General features: G+C 41.0%; 1 protein-coding gene and 1 pseudogene across 1 annotated transcript; one reads left to right on the plus strand and one right to left on the minus strand.

The window, feature by feature from the left end:
* The first annotated feature begins 3,306 nt into the window (after positions 1–3,306).
* Positions 3,307–6,659, plus strand: XCL1 (X-C motif chemokine ligand 1). The gene is made up of 3 exons (XM_032389334.1): positions 3,307–3,394; positions 5,515–5,629; positions 6,497–6,659. Exons 1-3 carry the CDS (start codon positions 3,334–3,336, stop codon positions 6,657–6,659), a joined length of 339 nt encoding a protein of 112 aa, XP_032245225.1. The 5' UTR covers positions 3,307–3,333.
* Positions 6,660–14,613: 7,954 nt separating this feature from the next.
* The window catches only part of LOC116622726, an 85,568-nt pseudogene continuing 79,533 nt past the window's right edge, over positions 14,614–20,648 (minus strand).

Consider the following 20,648-nt stretch of genomic DNA (forward strand, 5'->3'; position numbering starts at 1 on the left):
TCTTTTTTCCATTGGACATTCTTTCCTGCTTTGTCGAAGATTAGTTGACCATAGAGTTGAGGGTCCATTTCTGGGCTCTCTATTCTGTTCCATTGATCTATGTGCCTGTTTTTGTGCCAGTACCATACTGTCTTGATGATGACAGCTTTGTAGTAGAGCTGGAAGTCTGGAATTGTGATGCCGCCAGCTTTGCTTTTCTTTTTCAACATTCCTCTGGCTATGCGGGGTCTTTTCTGGTTCCATACAAATTTTAGGATGATTTGTTCCATTTCTTTGAAGAAAGTGGATGGTATTTTGATGGGGATTGCATTGAATGTGTAGATTGCTCTAGGTAGGATTCAGTTTCTACTTTCTTGTTACTTAATTCTTCCCCACCAGAGACTCTAGTCATGCTTTGAAAAAACTGGAAGTGAATAATTCATTCTGAGAGTTTAAGAAATTCCATTTCAATATGCTAAGTAAATATTCAGCCATTGGTCACATTGTCTATTTGGGAGAAAACCACAGACACAATTCCTGGCTTTGTGTTTGTAGATGGTCAATCTTCACTTAATGTACCATCACCCTAAATATGGTCTTTGAAGAAGAATTCATTTATTAAAAACTATTTGGTGAAAGTCCCACTACATAACAGACATTCTTCTAATGCCAGGGACCCAGTGAAGACCAAGTCAAGTTCCCCACTCTTAAGGAGCCTGCCATCTAGTGGGAGATGCAGAAATATAATTGAGTAAGGCAATAAAATAAGATTAGTGATAGAACAGTGGTGGAGACAAACACACAAGCACAGAGGATGGCACAACTTAATTTTATCTAGAGGATTCAGGAAAACTTGTAGGAAGGGGAGCAGTTTACCAGTAGGGAACTGGGACGGACATTCTAGGTAAAGGAAGCAATATGTGGGGGGTATAAGAGAGGACAGGATATTAGGTTGAATGCATACACGTTTGTCGAGGCTGGGGGTTTGGGAGCGTGTGTGAGGGTTGGAAAGTGAGTCTAAAAGGAAAAGCAGTGTTAGATCTTGAACAACCTTGTATAGGACAATAAGAAATTTGAAATAAATTCTGTAGGCAATGGAAATTGGCGAAGAGGTTCTCAGTAGGGAAATAACATGATTAGATTAAGGCGTTAGAACAATTAACTTTGGCAATATTGTGGAGAAGAGATTGGAAAGGGAGGACAGCCAATGCTGGGAAACCAGTTGGTCTACTGCAGTGGTCCTAAAAAAGATGATGAGGGCCTGCCTAGAGCAGTGTGGAAAGAGAGGAACAGGCCTATTGAAGAGCTACTTAGAAGGTTTACTTAGTACAGCTTTGTTGAGGATGACATATGAATGGATAGCAATGAGTCTAAGATGACCCCAGGTTCCATGTTTGGAAGTTGGATAGAAAATAGCATATTTCTCCATGTCAGGGAGTAATAGGAGGAAAAGAATTTTGAGTGGAAAGATGTGTTCAGATGTTAAGGACTGATGATACGTATAGCCAGGTAGAGAGAGATAACTAAAAACTACTCTGAGGTCCAGAGTGAAGTCTGGCTGGAAAATTAAATGCCATTAATGAAAAATCTCTTAGAGGTTAGCCTGTAATTTTCATGGAAGTATAGGAATTCATCTTTGTATCCCTAATAGCAGTGGCAAATCCTTTTAGCTGCTTGTGCAAACACATAATTAAGAAATACATTTTATAGATACCTATGTAAAGCAAAACCAGACAAAACAACAACAAACTGAGTGCCAGGAAGTTGCAACTGATATAATCAGACCCTGCTAGAAGATTGCAAGTCGAAACTACATTTGGGGAAGACTATATGGTAACATGTAGCAAGAACGGAAAGAGGATCATATGAGTTTGCCAAGTGATCCAACCTCTGGCTATTGAGGGGAAATGATTGAGTATATATTAATGAAAATTTACCTTACAGATGTGATCTATAGAACAGTGGTATAAGGGAATAGTTTAATGTGTATGTGCATATATTTACTCAGATGAGAAACACGAAGTCTATGAAGAACCACGGGAAGATATTTACACTGATGCTAAAACAGTATTTATAATTGTCACAAGTCTGCAAACATATGTCTACCAATAGAGATTTACTGGAAAAAGCATTTAAAAATGAAAACTGTCAGAATGATATGATTATAGATAATTTTCTCTTTCTCTTTTGCTTTTTTTCAAAATAAAGTTCATGTCAAGACAACTTTTCAAAAGGTTTTTATTTTTATTTTATTTTATTTTATTTTTTTAAAGATTTTATTTATTTATTCATGAGAGACAGAGAGAGAGACAGAGACAGAGGGAGAAGCAGGCTCCCCGCGGAGCAGGGAGCCCGATGCAGGACTCGATCCCAGGACCCTGGGATCATGACCTGAGCCGAAGGCAGATGCTTAACTGACTGAGCCACCCAGGCGTCTATTTTTATTTTATTTTTTAAAAGATTTTTTATTTATTCATTTGAGAGAGAGAGAGAGTGAGCATGAGCACAAGCAGAGGGGAGGGTCAGAAGGAGAAGGAGAAGCAGACTCCCCGCTGAGCAGGGAGCCTGACACGGGGCTCTGTCTCAGGACCCTGGGATCATGACCTGAGCCAAAGGCAGACCCTTAACCAATTGAGCCACCCAGGTGCCCCTCAAAGGTTTTTAAAAGGTATATGTTAAGTTGCAATAAACCAAACATGTGTATATAGACATGCTCCAAACACACTTACTTAACTGTTTCTTGGGTATGAGGGGGTGTAAAGAAATGGGGATCACTTGAATGAGGGTAGAGGGGAGAAATGAAAAGAAAAAGAGAGCTGGGAAGCTCAGATTGGCAGCAGTGTCCCTGTGCCCCCCTAAACAGTTGCTCTGGATGGTATCAGGGGCTCGTGAGCCACGGTGGTGGAATCCTCACATCACAGCTGATGTGACATGAGACAGGTGGGGGAGCAGGACCACACTGACCACCTCACCCCATTTCCTTACACTGTCCCCGTGCTGGGCCATGGTACCGATGTGGCCTTGGGGCATGTCTGCAGTGGAAGATTTGAATTTCAGCTGGTGGCAGGAGATGAGACAACCACGTTCCTTTATGCACACATTTGGTTTCATTGACACGTTAACCACAGGAGCAGGGGCGAAGACCACAAGGTGTGGGGTTAGTATGAGCGGAGGCAAAGGAACTTTTTCTTAAAGAAAAAAGCATCTGTACTGCACAGACTTTCCACGATTCCACACCCACCCTGAAAGCCCCCATCCACCACAGGAAGTACGCTGACCACTGGAGGAATAAAGAGGCTTCTAAGAGCAGCCGTTCCTCACCTTCTCCTCGCATAGCTCAGCAAGACCTCAGCCATGAGACCTCTCCTCCTGGCCCTGTTTGGCATCTGCTTTCTCACTGAATTCATCGTGGAAGGTAAGTTGAAAGGTTCTGTATGAGAGAGGAACAGATATGCAGGCAGGCGGGTACATATTTGGGGTCTGACTCAGGTTTTGACTGGAGTAAACTGCTTTCTCCAGGGTAAGCCTCTGACTTCCCATGTGCAAAATAGGAATGATAACTTTGAGTTCAAGGGACTTTATAGATTCTGAAGATAGACAGAACTTGCTTACAATCTGGCTCCCACTTTTCATAATTGCGTCATTTGGGGTAAATTTCGCAACATCTGTGGACCTACGCTTACTTATAAGCTGAACATAATGACAGATACTCTCACCTGGGATTAAAATGAAAAAAAAACCAAACCAAAAACAAACCTAACAATTTAGGAATACTTATCAGATTTCCTCACTAGTAATAATTTCTTGATTAATGTTAGCTATGGAATGGTGGTGGTGATTATATGTGCCTTTGTAGCTTTTGCCTATTTAATATCAATCTTGATAAATTCTCAAAGATTTTGCAAGTTTAGTCACAATGTGGGGATGAGTTGGAGGTTGTATATTCTGAAGAAAATCAATAATTTCTATTTTAAAAAAATGATTGGGAGCTCATGCCTTCATACCCAGGAAATCAATATTACCTTCAAGTATATGGGAGAGTCTATTATTACTGCTATGAATATTGTTCCCATTAATGATAAATTTATAAGAGATTTAATTTATAAGAGACCATATGTTAAGTGCTAACAAATAGATCAATGCCTTATACACATTCAGATAAACCTGCAAGGTATACCCAGATGAGACTTAGGTATACTGAGCCTCACCTGACTGTTCTATACATATTTTCTTAAAGGATCATTTTTTTTCTCCAACTGATTGAAGTTTACTTCTCCTTGTGGCTCTGGCAATAAAAGAGAATATCCTTCAAGTATAATTAATGTTTCAGTTAACTCTCCTTTCAACTGCCTAATTTGTAGACTTACTACTTAGAATACGATATATGAATCTGATCATGGATCCCTAAGGGTGTCTATGAATAGAGGTGGCAAAGTCTGGAATTCCTTGAAATTGTGGGCAAAATAAATATTGATGTAACCAACAACTTTAAGGCTAGTTAATTAGGCCAAATATTGCAATGCGGCTGGCATTTTGCTGAGAAAATAGGTCTGCTGTTTGGTGGGAACCCAGGTATGGTTAGGGGCAGTGACCCTCTGTTGGAGACAGAGGAGGACTGCAGACACTTGGGTCACTTCCCAAGCTTCCTCCTTGAATGACCTCTATGAGTCCCACTGGGGCTTAGCCTCTATGTACAACTGTGGGCAAAGCAATCTCTGCTCTGATTCAGCTCTGCAACAGGAGTGAACATGATGGTTTCAGTGATAACACTACTGAGATTAAGAAGGTTCGGGTGTTTAGAGTCTAGTAGGATTCTTTGGGTCTTGGGAGTCCATGTTAGGTACTTCTCAGAGAAAAATATTGTTTCCTAAGTAGTGAGAGAAATACAAGAAAAGATCTCTGTCTTTCACTGGGCTGAAAGACAGTTGAGCATTAAACATAAATTGGCAAAGATGGGGGGTAAAGAATGTGTGGACGACATAGTGGGAATGCTGGAAAGGAGGGATGAAGAGGGGCACAGCTAGCTGACAAACACCTTATATTTAGTTTCATGTTCAAAAAAAGCCTTCTGATATCAGCAACACCGTAGATCAAACTTGATTCTCATCAGCTGTTACTTTAGATGCTTTTTAACTGAATATTTCCCTGAGAAGCAAATACCAGTCATTTTACCTTAGGAGAAAATTAGCACTTAGAAACCGTGATTAGATTCTACCAAACCTTTAATATTATTAACTCTCCCAAGTTATTTCCCCTTCTCCAATGTAAGATTGCTCTCTGAATTGAAGTTTAGAAATCCCCTTGGCGGGGGGTGGATTTCTGTTGAGGATGAACAGTTTATGAACTCCATCCTTTATGTATCTTACACCTTAACATTTAAAATAACACATGTGCCTCTTCCCACATTTTAATGTTGCCTTCCCCAAATTACTCTTTATCACATCACTCTTTGTTATTTTATTTATAGCACTGTAACATTTATACTATTTGAAATGATAATTTATTTTTGTTTGTCTTCTTGGTTTTCTTTACCAGGTGTGGGGAGTGAAGTCCTAGAAAAGAGCATCTGTGTAAGTTTAACGACCAAGAGACTACCAATTAAAAACATCAAGACCTACACCATCAAGGAGGGCTCCATGAAAGCAGTAATGTGAGTTTGTCTCCCCAAAAGCTGGGCTTGATGGGACACAGTGTATAGAAATGCTGCCTTCCTCAGGAAGCTGGCATGGGGGAAGACCTCAAGTGAACCAATAGCCCCTTTGTTTTTCCAATTAACCATGTCTTTATGTAGCACCAAATAGCAATTATTGAAAAAATTTGACAATCAAATAAAGAATATCATCCTCTTTTCTGATTTAGTTTAGCAGAAGAATCTGACTGGGAAATGGATGAATATTGTGCTCAGTTCTGAGGGTTAGGTTTAGAGATGGCTGGTGTGGCTCAGGATTTGACCATATAACCACACTGGTATAGGATGCTTCTCAACCCATCCCTTCTCTTTCCTTATGGTGTGCTGGAGTAAAGTAGAGTGCCATGTTTTATCAGTTACCATATCTTAAGGAAATGTGTGAAAAACTAGCTACATAGTACCATTCTCTTTCCAGGATCTCATTTTCAGAATAGTGGCTCTTCCCAACCCATAATTGCAATTTTACCCAAAGAGATTAAATAAAGAAATCACCTCTGTCCAGGAAACAAGATGAGTGTGTTTAGATGTGAAAAGGAAGATATATGTAATAATTGAACTAGATGACCTCAAATGTCCAGTGTAGTCACAACATTTGGTAGCTTGGATGGAAAAAGGAGTCTGAGAATTATGATGAACAAAGGAGCTAGGTATTACCTGGATGTATTTCTCTTTTGTGTTAAAATAGATGGCAGGAGAAAGGTTTTCATTTATGGTGTCAAGGTTTTGAGAATAATTTCTGCACATAACCTCTTATATCTGGTCTGATCTTAACTCCTGGTTCCAAGGCTGTGAGGACGTGACTAACTCTATCTTTTCCTTGCATTGCAGATTTATTACCAGACGTGGCTTTAAAGTCTGTGCTGATCCACATGCTGACTGGGTGAAAAAGGCAGTAGAAATTGTGGACACATCTACCAGAAGAAACATGAAACAGACCAAGCCTACAGAAGCCCAACATTCCACCAATACAGCTGTGACCCTGACTGCATAGTAGTCTTCTGGCCCCTCGTTTCCTCACTAGCCAGCCAGCTCATTTCCCTTTATAAACTCCTGGACTAATTAGATTATATTCACTTTTTATAAAAGTGCTGCATGAGCCAACTTATTTTCTTGTATTTTTATTTTTTATGTCTTTCATATTCATTTAGATGTTTTAATTAATAAATATTTATTACTGAGAATAATCTCAAAGTCTATTCATTACATATTGGGAAAGATAATATATCATTTATGCTCTGTCTCTGTCCTAACTGTCCCTCCCATTGACGGTATTCATGATGGGAGAGATTTTGGCCAGTGTTTATCAGAGATGAAAGCTATAGTCATCATTCTTAGGTTCCAGCTTGCAAGTGACAATTGTGACAATGTGACAAGTGACAATTGTGACAACGGCAACAATTTAAGAACTATTTCAACCTGTCTTCATAATAGAGTTCTATTTATGAAATAGGGGAGAAAATAAGCCAACTGTCATTGCATTTCCATTCTGAGGGTCCACATCTCAAAAATGGCTTCACTCACGTTTGATCTCTAGCAGATTCTCTTACCTCTCTGTGTTTCTTTTGGCTTCCTATGAAAGGACACAAACAAAGGGCTTGTCAGTTCTTTCATTTGTCAAGGTAGCAAAGGTTAGACTTTTGGTGAAAAGATATTTTATTCAAATAACAGTCATTGCTCTTTGAAATGGGCAATGACCTTGCTGTCTTCCCGTGTTGTCGGTAATTGTCACTACTTTATCATACTAGGCATGCCTGGCTGTCAGTAAGCTTTTAAATACCTCAAACACTGGCAATCTGGAACATTTCTTGAATGTGATCACAACTTGCAGTAAAGTTTTAATTAAATGTTCATCTGGGCATCGCAATATCCCAGACTCATGCTCTGTTATATTTTCATTAAATTGCCAATTTGATTCATGTTTATGCCTATATACTATCCACGTAGCCCATGATGCATACATCCAGTTCTATGTGACTCTAACTAGTAAGAACTAACTGTGCCTTGATCATTTCAAGGGAAGAGGGAGTACTTACTACTATCTAGTCCTCAGGGGGCACTCAGCAATATCAAATGCTTTCAGAGATTAACTGAGGGCAGCTGGTTGGAATCTGCTCACTTCTAGTCATCCAGCTAGTGAGCCAGAGTGGGCTCCATTAGAAAGTCGCTTCCTAGCAAAAGGTGGGCCCATCTATCCTTTCCTGCTTCTATTTGCCCACAATAATTTTCAAAGCTGGCTTAAAGAAACAAGGACTAAGAAAAAAATACTTGCTTTATGAGGGGTGACACATGGCAAAGTCATAGAAGAGGAACGGAATGGATTCTTGACTGAGGTGTGTATTTGATTTCCCAAATGTGTCCCAGACCCTAGAGGTTTCCATGATATAATAATAATATGACAAATGGAAGAATATGGGTATGAACATCTTGTTAACTTACCACATTATTGAAGGTGGTGCTGTATGATGTCAAGGGATTTCAGCCAAGTAGTGTACATAACTTTTAACTAATTGACTGGATGTTTTGAATTCATTTGTGTAGGACCTGAGTTTTCTAACTATACTCTGGTGGTTTATTGGATTTTAATTTAATTCAATTCAAATAAATAATGTAAGAAGAAGAGATCTCAGAATATTATTTTCTTTTTTTAGGGGCTGCGACCACTATTTGTGCTCCTCTGACATCTTGTACTTACCTTTAACCAAAAATTTATCAATTTGTACTGAAATTGCTCATTTGTCTCTCTGTGTCTCCCCCCCGCCCCCCGCCATCCCCACCATTAGACTGGAAGCTGCTTGTATGTATTATTCAGAGCTTAGGATAGAACTTTAGGGCGTCAGTTAATATTTGTTGGATGGATGGAGGAAGAACACATGTTAGCTTATTTCCTTCATTCTACGTCTACTCTTTTATAGTTCTAAAATTATATTTAACTCAAAATAAACTTTTAAAAAAGGTTTTATTTATTTATCTGATGGAGGGGGGAGAGAGGAAGGGAGGGAGAGAGGAGAGAGAAAACACAAGCAAGGGAAGCGGGAGAGGGAGAAGCAGGCTCCCCACTGAGCAAGGAGCCTGATGTGCGGCTTGATCCCAGGACCCTGGGGTCATGACCTGAGCTGAAGGCAGATGCTTAGCTGACTGAGCCACCCAGGAGCCCTCAAAATAAACTTTTTTTTTTTTTTTTTAAAAACGATGTTCAGTTCAGCAAACATTTTGGGGTACTTTCTTTAGGGCAAGCACTGTGTTAAGCCCAGGATATATCAAGATAAGTAAAACAGCATTTCTGCCCTCGGGAACTCACAGTCTAGTGGATGAAACTATGATGTAAGCAAACCAACTGCAGTACAGGGCTTAAAACAGGAAATAATATAAGCATGTTCAAGAAACAGAGATAACATGGAGAAGGGAATGATTATCTTGGGAATGTACTCTCAAAGGATTTCTGATTTTATATAAAATTATGAATTATTATTATTCATAAAAAATGCCGGGAAGATGCACCTTTAGTTGGTTTGAAGAAAGATGTTGTTACATGTTTTTCTCTGCACTAGGAAATTCCTCACTGTGATTATAATATTTGTATAGTATTTTATGCTTTTCTAGGTATCTGATGTAACAACACAGTGAGTCTAAAACTGTCACTATAATTTAATTGGTGAGAAAATGAGCCACACAGAGATTGAATGTCTTGGCTAAGAGCACAGAGTTACTGAGAAACTGAGCCTAATCTCAGACATCGACTTTCCATGCTATCCCAGCCTCATGAAGGACAGTGGGGTGCAGGAGTCCCCCTAGCGTGGAGGTAAAATAGGAGTTCTCAGAGCATGGCCACATCATCCCATAAGTCTCAGAATTTTTAAGGTAACTTAGAAGTATTTGAAGACCATAACAAGCACTTCCCATTTGATTTTTTCCTATGCAATTATTTAAAAAATGTTTTTAATTTATCAAAATAACACATGAATGTAGTCAAAAGTTTAAATAGTACAAAAGGACCACTAAGGAAACCCACAGTCTCCTGCCCTGTTCTTTCTCTTTTTTAATCTTCTTCTTCATAGACAACTGCTTTTCACTCTTTTAGCTGATGATCGTCCTCATAGTCACCTTCAAATCACCAAGAGTTGCACGCCACTATTTCCTGGGTTGTCAATTTTGGACATGATCTGTGGCTGCCTGTATGAAACGTTAGGACGTAGCTCACTTAGTCCCAACCTTCTGCCATTGTCTCCATAGGATTATGTCGATATTTCCAGTTAGTTATGTTGATAGCTTTAAGTAATATACGTATTCTTTATTTCTTGTCCTGTCAACTGTGGACAGCATTTCTTGACTGCATTTGCAATACTGTTCTGTTTTCTATAGCAAATACTTAAATAGTTTTTACTCTGTCACCAGCACTAGTTTATTGCTTTACAAATGTTAAGACATTTATCACATAACTGACCTCAATTAAAGACAAAACAACTAGCACATGAAAACTGTGAGGGATATAGCTCAGATGTAAACCCCTGGAGGTGTGGTCCAAGTTCATGCTGTTGACGGCTATGTCACGCTAAATTCCTCTCTTCAGAAGCCAGTCCCCTGAAGACCAAACCACACATAAAGAACCCATGAAGAGAGTAGCAGGCCTACATAATATCTTCGTCTAGCCAATTAATTAATTAGTTCATTCAGTAAGCATTTATTGAGGGTCTACTCTGTGCCAGAAACTGAGGTGCGGCAGTGAGCCGAACAAAGTTCCTGCTCTCACCAAGCTTACCTTGCGATAAAATGTGCCCTATCTCTTTCTCCAGGATTCTTCATCAACTCAATCAACAGATGTTTATGGTGCCTAACGCACGCAGTCTGGACGCTTTGCTGGGCTCTGGGATGCAGTGCGGAAACCGGACACAGTCTTTACCTGCGGGAAGTTTACCCAGCTAAGCAGACAAGTTCACCACAACGTCACCCGGGCGCTGAGAGGGAGACCAGAGAGCGCGCTATGGACGCTCAGGCGCAAACCTGCCCAGGCTTCAGCCTGCGGAGGGGGGCAGGACCGGCTCGAAAGTAGCCTTCAGCCTAAAACCGAGGGATGAGCCAATTATCCAGGGGGTTTCAGTGCATTCCAGGCAAAAAGAACAGCAGCCGTGAAAATTCCTGCAGGCCAGAGAGATGGGTTAAGGAAATGCGCATGGTTTCTTACGACTGGCCAACCGAGGGAAAAAGTGAAGGTTAGAGAATAATGGGGGTGAAGACAAAAGTGAAGGCGAGAGATGGAGAATTTCCCCAGGGCTTCGCCAGCTAGAGCAGGAGTGTGCACTTCATGTTACAGGCTGTGGGAAATGACACTGCTTGCTAGGTGCAAAGTGAAGTGCAGAGAATGAGATGGGGGCTGGGAAGTCAACTGGGAGCGGGCTCTGGACCTGGTGACTTTTGAACTTGGCCTGGCATGGTGTGACACATTTTCCCTTTTCCTCTCGGGCCTTTTCTGCTTAGCCAGCGTGCGCATCAGCGATGCTTGATTGCCCGACTCTGGTGGGTGGCTCAGTGGCATGCCAAATGCCTCAGGCCAGCTGCTTCGTTCCAGATTCCTTGGCTGTGCGGAGCCAGGGCTGGGATGGGAAAAAACCGCATTTGCAGAATCACCTTATTATTTGCATTATTTATTGGCTAAAGCTGGATCGGTGGGACCAAGAGGAAGGAGGAGGTAGGGCTGGGAAGCAATAAACTTGATATTACTGGGGTTTTAGAGATCCACAGACCAAGCCTTTTCTGATTTATTTGGTTTCCTGCGTATTTGTTGAGCACTTGGCAGAGTACAAGGGACACAGGATCTAGTCCGCTGTTACGGAGCCCATGATCTGGTGGGGAGAAAGTGCAGTCCCCAAAGCCATTCCAACTTGGATATTCCTGACAGCGCAGCTCAGGGCTCCTCTCTTCTCAGAAAGCTTTGTGATGTCCCCAGCCTGGGTGACGGCCCTCTCATGTGCCCACTCAGCCCCTGGGCTTAGCTCTATTGTGGCTCATTTCACTCTGAAATACCAATTACTTTTCTTCATTTCTTGTCTTACTTCGTACATAGTCAGGGTAGGGACTGTGAATTTGATCCCTCTGTATCTAGTGCCTGGCATAATGCCTGGGACATCACAGGCTTCCAGTAAGTTTTTGTGGAATATATACGACATTATGTGAATCTACTCCAGCAGTTATCATAAAAAGCTATAGGCATGCAGAAGAGAGAATAGTTAAAAGTGCCCTGGGGAAGTTCAGAAAAGCTCTTCAGAAGAGGTAATATAAAAATTGTGCCTTTAAACCTGAGAAGGAGCTCTCCAGGAAGAGAAGTTAGAGGCGGGTGTTCCTGCTGGGGAGGGGGGGCACATGAATGGAGGCACGTTGAGGGACACTGCTTATTTTTGGGATGTCTATGGTGTCGACTCAGGGGTCACAGAGGCCAGGTAGCTGAGGCTAGACTGAGAAGCCCCGAGTGCCCTGGAAAAGGATAGGAGTTTAAATGGAACACCCCTGGGGCAGCGTGATCAGATCTAGGTTGGGAATACTAACTTGAGGGAGTAATAAAATGGTTGGGGGTGGGGGGGATGGTGAGGTGACCCCTGCATCAGGCCAGGCTGGAGGAGGTGGTGGCTTGGATGAGGTCCTTGAAGTGGGAATAGGAGCGAGGGGTCTGGGGCAGGACCCGAATGGCTTGGTTAGCAACGGGTGTGTGGGCTGAAGCAGTTGGAGGAAGCAAGGCTGCTCTGAGGCTTCCAGTTTGGAAGACTGGTTAAGAAAGACCACAACAGATTGGTAAGATTTTAGTCTAATTTCTGGTGTGGTTACTAATAGATCCTGAAAAACAAAACAAAACAGCAACAACAACAACAACAAAAAAACAGTACCAAGGAGAAGGGGATGAGGAGAAGGATGAGACCTGGAAGAGCAAAAAGACTATCAGCCTTAATGCTCAAGTCATTCAGACAAAAGCCCAAACTGCATTTTTATTCCTTTTTGACAGATAATCTCTTTACAAGGATGAGGTAAAAATAACACTGAATATCTGTGAAATTCTCTGTGCCCCTTGGGGAAACAAAGGTATACATAAATGGAATACAGTATCTGCTGGGTGAGTCACCAGTGTTATTTTAAGAGAGATTTGTCACACGGCAGTGGGAGGCAAAGAGGAGCAGAGAGATGAATCCGTAATGAGAGAAGGAGAGAAAAGAGGTACAAGAAAAGGTTCTGAGTGGGAATTGGGAGTGACTGTGAGGCGGTGTTTGAGGACAGAGGGTGAGGGAGGAGGCTGAAGGGACGTTTCTTTTTTCCTTCTTTGGGAAGAACTAGTAAAAAATTGGGACAGACTGCTGAGGGGTGGAAGGACAGAGGAGTGAGCTGGAACCTCAGCCGAGAAATAGTTGCCTTTCCCCAGCCCTCCAAAAGAAATTTCAGGCAAATCCAAGTGATGCATGTTGATTTCTGTCACACCGTTTGCCTGAAGTAGTTGCTAAGGCTGTATGATCTGCTTCCTCTCCAAACTTGTGATTTATTTCATCAAGGTGGAATGCTGAATGAGATATTTGGGAGGAAGTTTCACATTCTAGAGTAAGGAAACAAAAGACACATGGCCAGACTAAGATGGTCTTAATCAGAACCACCAGACCCTGTGTGAGGGATGACTGGACTCCATTTCCTTGAAGACTGGATGGGGGAGGGAGTGTTGGCAGACCAACCCATCATAAGCACTGGGGGAAAGACAGGAGCGAGGGTCTTCGTGTGATCTCTCCCCCACTTCCTCACTCTTCCGGGTAGATACTAGCGTGGTGGTTAGGAGTCTTAGCTCTGCCTGGATTTGTATCATGGCTTTACCACTTACTATATAGGTGAGCAAAGGAAAATTTCTCAATTCCTCTGTGCCTTAGGCTGTCTCATTCATAAAATTGGAATAATAATAGTGCTGAAGATTATTGTGAGGGTTAAAGCAGTTAAAACAGGGCTTGGCATAAAGTGAAGGCTCAATAAATGTTAGCTTTTATTATCCCTAGTGGGTAGGGTGGGAAAGGATGTGGTAAAATGGAGGGTAGATGGAAAAGGAATAGATACACTGAGGATGGACAAGATTTCCCGGAAGCTGACATTTACTGGTTGAGACCTCTGTCTCCATCACTTAGGCAAAACTGCATTTAATTTTCTATTTTTTCTCAATAATTGCATCTAACTTATCAAATCATAGCGTGTTCTATGGAGTACTTGTACCAGGAGAGTCTTCATTTAAAAAAAAAGAAAAGACAATGGTCGAATGCATTTAGGAAACGATCATCCATCCCCCTTCCTCTTGGAGAATCATGGTGACAGCTTGTCCAAGTCTCTGAGAAATGCTGTGAAAGGGACAACCGGTAAACCTCACTTATCTCGCTGTGTCCTCAAGTTAACCTGAATACAAAACTCCTTTCCATATACTATTTATTAACATCTCAGGAACACCTACTGAACATAAATTCTTCAAAACATTGGAGACCAAAAACCTACTCAGATCCATAATCTTGGAAGAACAGATCTACAATCCTTTAACAGCATCACCATGACCAGAAAAAGGAATCTACTCCAGGTCAGCTCACTTCTTGTCTCTGTAACCTGGTGGAGCCTAGAGTGCCACTTTGGAAATGTCTGTTATTCTGGATTGTGTGTGTGTGTGTGGGTGTGTGTGTGTGGGCGAGCGTGCACATGTGAAGTGTTCACAGAGTCTTTGGCTCCTTTATGTTGTAATTAACCAGGTACTGCCTAAAGCATCTACTTACCAGCCCTGGTTGAATATCTACCTCGAATGAGATGTCATGCTAAGTACTTTGGGGCCAAAAGGGAATACTTGAAGGATTCTGAACTTTCCTTTTTCAGTGGCTTTGTGGGTGCCCTTCATTATGCCTGGAGTGTGACACTCTGCCTCCGCTTTCCTCCTTCTCCAATCATTAGTGTCCATCTCAGATGGCACCTCCTCTAAGGAACCTCTCCTGTTCTTCCAGTTGGATCTCATCTGTGGCTTCTCTAAACCTCTGGCCTTTTCTTACACCATTCATTTTACTCTGCTTCAAATTGTAGATATTTGTGAAGTTTTTATCCCTCAAAAAATTGGAAGTTGTTGGCAGCAGGGACTGCATCTCATTCAACTCTGTATTTCTTGTAGTACCAACAACAGGGCTCTCCCATAGTCTGTGCTCAGCATGCAGTTGCTGAATTGGAACTGTTAAAAGGAACATAAGGTATGGTCCATGTCCCTTGAGTTGTTCAGATCACACTTGTGGAGATAATACCTACACGGGAGGATATAATGACGACAGAAGGTAGAGGTGACTGGTCATCGCTTAGTTAATGGAATGGACTGACTCTGCTCCAGTTGATTGGTTGTGGCTGCCTGACTTTCTGTATTTGATGAGATCTTGAGGCTACTTCTTGGCTAGTGGGAAGAGTGCTGTGGTCAGTTATTGGTGTCTTGTATTATGAGCTCACTGGTGGCATGCATTCAGATTATGTGGTGATACTGGTATGGTCAACAGTGCATGGGGCTGAGAAGCAGGTTACTATGGGCTGTTGGGGTTGGTTACAGAAAGCTTGTGCCATGGATAAAGACATTTCAGCTGGACCATGGAAGAGGAGTAGGTTTAAAAAAGATTGGGGAGAAGTGATATAAGATAAAAGGTGTGGTGGGGTAAGAAATCAAGATATTTTTGTGGATTATTTCATTACTTTGCCTCTTCTAGTAGACTATAAATGTTCTGAAGTCAAGGCCCATTTTTGCTCTACTCATGACTATATAGCAATGTCTGGCCAAGTGCCTGGCACAATGCAAATACTCAGCAGATACATGCTAAATGATCAGCGAGTATGGCCAGGACAATTAAGATGATAAGTAGGATGAATGCAAATGTGTCTTAGGAAGGTTTCTTGAGCCTGAAGGATTAACTTTATCTTGCAGTCATTTTGAAGAATTGATCTTATTTAGGGGACAACTTGAGTTCCATGGCGATGTCAGTGGCATCTGAGTGCTATATCACACAGCTGAATTAAGGTAATGCATTTAGATCCATTTCCCATTACTGACCTCATCACAGCATCACACACCTGTACCCGCACCAGTAGGAAAGGTAAGTCTCAACAAAGCGTGGGTGTCCACACACATTTCTGGGGCTGTTCAGCTGAGGTGGAATCTCCTGGGTGTCTCCTGCTCCCAGGGAGAGAGCACTCTCTCCTGTCACAGAAAAACAGGCCATTTGTGAGTTGGGCTGCTAAGCCAGGACACACAGGCATGAGCAGAGAAACCTGCAGCATGAATCCTCTCCTCTGCTCTCATGGTTGGCAACTCACTTTGGGAAGAAGATTCATTTCATTCCTCAGGACAATTCCATGAAAGAGCTGTGCTATTAGACTTCCATGCATGCATGTCCACATCAAAATGGGTTGAGAGAAAAAGTGGATATTTATACATCCATGTCATTAACTTTCCACCTGGGCAAAATATAGGCCCTCATGTTTAGTTTTCATTGTAAACAGAAGAGGCAAATATTATTAGTGTAGTGTCATGATGTTTTAATCACTTTTGTGATTATTTTTCTGCCTTGATTGGAATTCTCTAACTCGCTATCTCATCACAGTATTAAAATTTTGTCACATGTTTGGAAGAAGTTGTCTTGGGTTTCAAGGAATCACAATTACTTAAATGTTTCAATGGACAACAGCAGAGGAATCTAATGGTAAGGTGGGCTATACCTTATTGAGACTGACAATCCTTTCACATTTGTCCAAGAAACTGCTCTGTGTATGTTTTGATTAACACTTATATTTACATGATTGACTCTGAAAATACTAAAATTTTATATTCCATGTAATAGATTTGTAATGTTTAGTAAAAAATACGTTGGGAATGAACATTAGATTCTAGAGTGAGTTGTTTAATGTGGCTGGAGTTGTTTCTTGATCTGATAGTGGTTATACCAGTGTGTTTAGTTCATGAACATTCTCTTAGCTGTTAACTTATGTATATTTTTTGATATGTGTGTTATAGGTCAATAAAAAATTGAAAGAAGTCATCATTTAGTTCCTTCTTTTTCATATATTTAAGGCTGGAATTCATTAAGAATCCACAAGAGTTAAATTTGACAAAATGTAGAGGTAGCAAATTGTTTAATGGTAGAAGGTTTAAGGACACTAGAAGTGGGAGAAGGTAGCTTACTTCTTTCTCATCACATTCACCTTGAACAATTAATTCCATGGAGTTGATATAACATTAATCATAATCACCAGTGTGATTCTAATAATCAAGAGCATCATAGCTAAAGATGAAAGATTAAGGGTTTGGAAATCATTTTCCTCCTAACCAATGAAGTGTTTCTCCATCTATCTTGTCAAAAGCAAGACCAACAGGCAGAGAAAAATTGCATAAAAATGAAAAGATCCCAGGACACCGTTGATGTATACCCTTGGCATATTATCTTGATGCCTTGAAAGTAAGAAACAATTTCAAATGCCTCTGTTTACAAATGTCCTTTTTAGAACATTTTTACTTGCATTAATTCACTGAAGCTTCAGAGCAAAAGACAGGTGAGATAGGGTAGGAAGGTGGGAATTGTAATGTTTCAAATGAGGAAAAAGAGAAGTAAGATCTTACGCTAGGCTGCACAACCTAGGTAACTACACAGCCAGAGCTTCTGACTCTGGTCCAGTTCTGTCTTCTGTGTTCTTTGAGTATTCTGCATTAAATATTTATTATATAAATGTGAATAAAGGTTGTCCAACAAAAAGCACCCACAACGCTTTACTGAGTGTCCATTCCCTATGAAGCGGAGTGCTGGGAGGAGAAGAATCCATAAGTCCTTTCTAATTAATTGCATCTCTCCCTCCAGCCAGGTCCTTTGTTTTCTCAAGTTTGATGGGGTGAGTTTTTTTTTTTAATAACTACAAGCAAAACTGCAGTAACTCTTGCATTAATATTCTCTCTTAAGACACTGGTAAACACTCCGTGTTCAAAGCTCTGATAACCTGAATATGGTACAGAAGTCCATGTTTAATGATGGGAGGCAAGTCATCCTTAATTAGCACAGCTAAACCAAGGGCCTGTGAATAGATGGGTCAATCTACAAGGATCGTGTGAAGGTATAATGATTTCTAACTCTAGCTACTACCAAATAAACATGATGTATTGCTTCATGCACAAATATATAGTGTTTTATTATCCTATGTTGAAAAAAGATGCATGAGTGATTTCAGGGTTTGGTTCAAGAGCCTTCACAGCAGATCTTGGGAGAGGAACTTTAGAGATTGCATAGGAATTTACTGCAAGGAATTTAAAACTATTTTGTAAAGATACCTGCAGATTTTGGATGAAAAAGCTTATCTCCTTTTTACTGCTACCCCGTGTTGGTGTACAACGGCAAGCCTGGAATTCTAATCAGCTTTTTTCCTCTTGGGCCATGATGGTGTTAAGATGCATTTTTTTAAACCGTCAGGTTCAGTTTGTGCTGAGCCCCAAACTGGAGTTGGGATTGGTTGGCTGCAGGGTACTAACTTTCACTTCTAGTGGTGACCATGGTGATGACTCTCAGTCCAGGTTACATGGCAAATTCCTCTCCTTCACCTCCCGGAACTCTGGAGAGAAGACTGGGGAGCATATTCCTGCTTGTCTTTCTGAGTAATGGGTGGGCTTTTTGGAGGAAGTGCTGTCTTCTATATATCACCATCTCCACATTCAGAACTTACAAAGGGTTGGACACACCGTGGGGTCTTGGAGGAGAAGTGGATCATGCTCCCATTACTCAAGGTGCCATCTTTCCTTTCTGCTCCTTTCTTTTCTCCCTGGCCATTAATTAATATGCTCAGAGCATTCTGGTTTCATTACCGTGTCCACAAGTACATCTGTATATTTGGAATATTTCTAAGACATAAAGGAAGAGATAGAAGGAAGAAAACTGCAAAAACAGAGTCTCTTGACATTGAGACGAGCTTAGACATAAATAAGTATTTTATTCTTTCCTTGATTACATTTTGTGTGTATAACTTTTGAGCAAAAAAAAAAAAAAAACAATTTAAAAAGGTATCACTATCCTCTGATTACACTAATAAATCACATGGATTGCTATGAAGCTGTGTAATGTATTATGCTCTGGAGGAAGGAAGTTTCTGTGATGAATTGGTGTCATCTATCTTACATATTCTTGCCCTACTAATCTTGATGTTAGATTGGATTTATGTAAGTGCTTGGAATTTCTAATTTTTCTGAAATGTGTTTATTTCAAATTTTAGGATAAGAACGTTGACTTTTTTTACAGGCTGGAGCAAATGTGAGAAAGCCAAGATATCACAGCTACATTTCTTATTTTTGTATAGCTCTTGCTGATGTATACAGACTCAAAGAATTCAAAATTATTAAGGTCATTAACTCTGATTTAAGAGGAACAGATTAAATAAAACTTTGTTCAGTGGGATCCAATTTAATTGTTTTTCTTGGGAGTCTGTACTGATGATGACTCCACGGCACTGGAGTCAGACAGCCCTGGTCTCAAATTCCAGCTTGAATTTGGCTGCATGACTTTTACTAAACTGCTAAACCTCTGTGTAAACCTCATTGTCTTCCCCTATAAACAAAATGACCCGACTTACATGTTGATTGTGGGAATCAAATGAGGTAAATTGATGAACAAAACAGACAATAGGCAAGGTCTCTGTCCTCATGGAATTTCCTTTCTAGGCAGGGAGGACCACACACACACACACACACACACGCACACACATGCACACCCCAATTGAAATGTGTCAGGAAGTAATGAGTACTATAAAGAAAAATAAAGCAGGGTGAAAGGATAGGGATGATACGGTGGGGGAGGTGAGTAAAGAGTGGTGCTCTTCTTTAAATAGTGTGGTCAGGGATGTCTTCTTTGATAAAATCTAGGAGTTCTGAATGAAATGAAAGTGGCCATGAAGGTATCTCAATGAAGAATATTCCAGGCAGGGGGAGGAGTCAATGCAAAGGTCCTGAGGCAGGAATAGGAGTGTGAATAGGATTGAAGAGCACAGGAAGACCTGTGTGGCCGAGACTGATAAGTGAAAGGAGAGAGGGGGAGTTCGGGAGTTCACAGAGCAGAGCATGCAGCACCGTGTTGGCCATAGAACTCAGGATTTTATTGTGAGCAGAATGAGGAGCCATTAGAAATTTTTGAGCAGTTATGATATTTGTTTTATATTTTTAATGATCCCTCTGTCAGTTGTGTGAAGAATAGATTCTAAAGAGTCAAGGATGGAAACAGAAATACCTAGCAATGGAGTTTCTGGATGTTATTGTAAGCTTATGTTCAGCATGTTAAGAAAGTGAAAAACTGTTTTACAAAGTGACTGTATCATTATGCATTAATACTCAACAATGTGTGAGGATTCAGGTTTTTCCATATCCCAAACTTATTCTTATCTTTTTTTTTATTATGGCCATTCTGGTAGACATGACACAGTATCTTGTGATTTTAATTTGCATGTTCCTAATGACTAATGATGTTGAACATATTTCCATGCATTTATTGACCATCTGTATGTCTTCTCTGATGAAACATTCAAATATTCTACTCATTTTTTAATTTTTTAAAAGATTTTACTTATTCATTTGAGACACAGAGATACAGAGGGAGAGAGAGAGAGAGAGAGAGAGAGAGAGAGCATGAGCAGGGGAAGAGGCAGAGGGAGAGGGAGAAGCAGGCTCCCCGCTGAGCCAGGAGTCCGATGTGGGGCTCCATCCCAGGACCCTGGGATCATGACCCAAGCTGAAGGCAGACACTTAACGATCTGAGCCACCCAGGTGCCCCTCACTTTTTTTTTTTTTAAAGGTTTTATTTATTTATTTGAGAGAGAGAATGAGAGAGAGAGAGCATGAGGAGGGAAGGGTCAGAGGGAGAAGCAGATCCCCGCTGAGCAGGGAGCCTGATGCTGGACTCGATCCTGGGACTCCAGGATCATGACCTGAGCCAAAGGCAGTCACTTA

The sequence above is a fragment of the Phoca vitulina genome, unplaced genomic scaffold (genome assembly GCF_004348235.1).
Source record: "Phoca vitulina isolate PV1807 unplaced genomic scaffold, GSC_HSeal_1.0 scaffold54, whole genome shotgun sequence".
Taxonomy (NCBI): Eukaryota; Metazoa; Chordata; class Mammalia; order Carnivora; family Phocidae; genus Phoca; species Phoca vitulina.

What these genes read in the sequence shown, in the direction of transcription:
- XCL1 (XM_032389334.1), top strand. Translation starts at nt 3,334, where the DNA reads ATGAGACCTCTCCTCCTGGCCCTGTTTGGCATCTGCTTTCTCACTGAA. An exon ending in CACTGAATTCATCGTGGAAG is followed by an intron (nt 3,395 to 5,514) that starts GTAAGTTGAAAG and finishes TTTCTTTACCAG; the next exon opens with GTGTGGGGAGTGAAGTCCTA. An exon ending in GGCTCCATGAAAGCAGTAAT is followed by an intron (nt 5,630 to 6,496) that starts GTGAGTTTGTCT and finishes CTTGCATTGCAG; the next exon opens with ATTTATTACCAGACGTGGCT.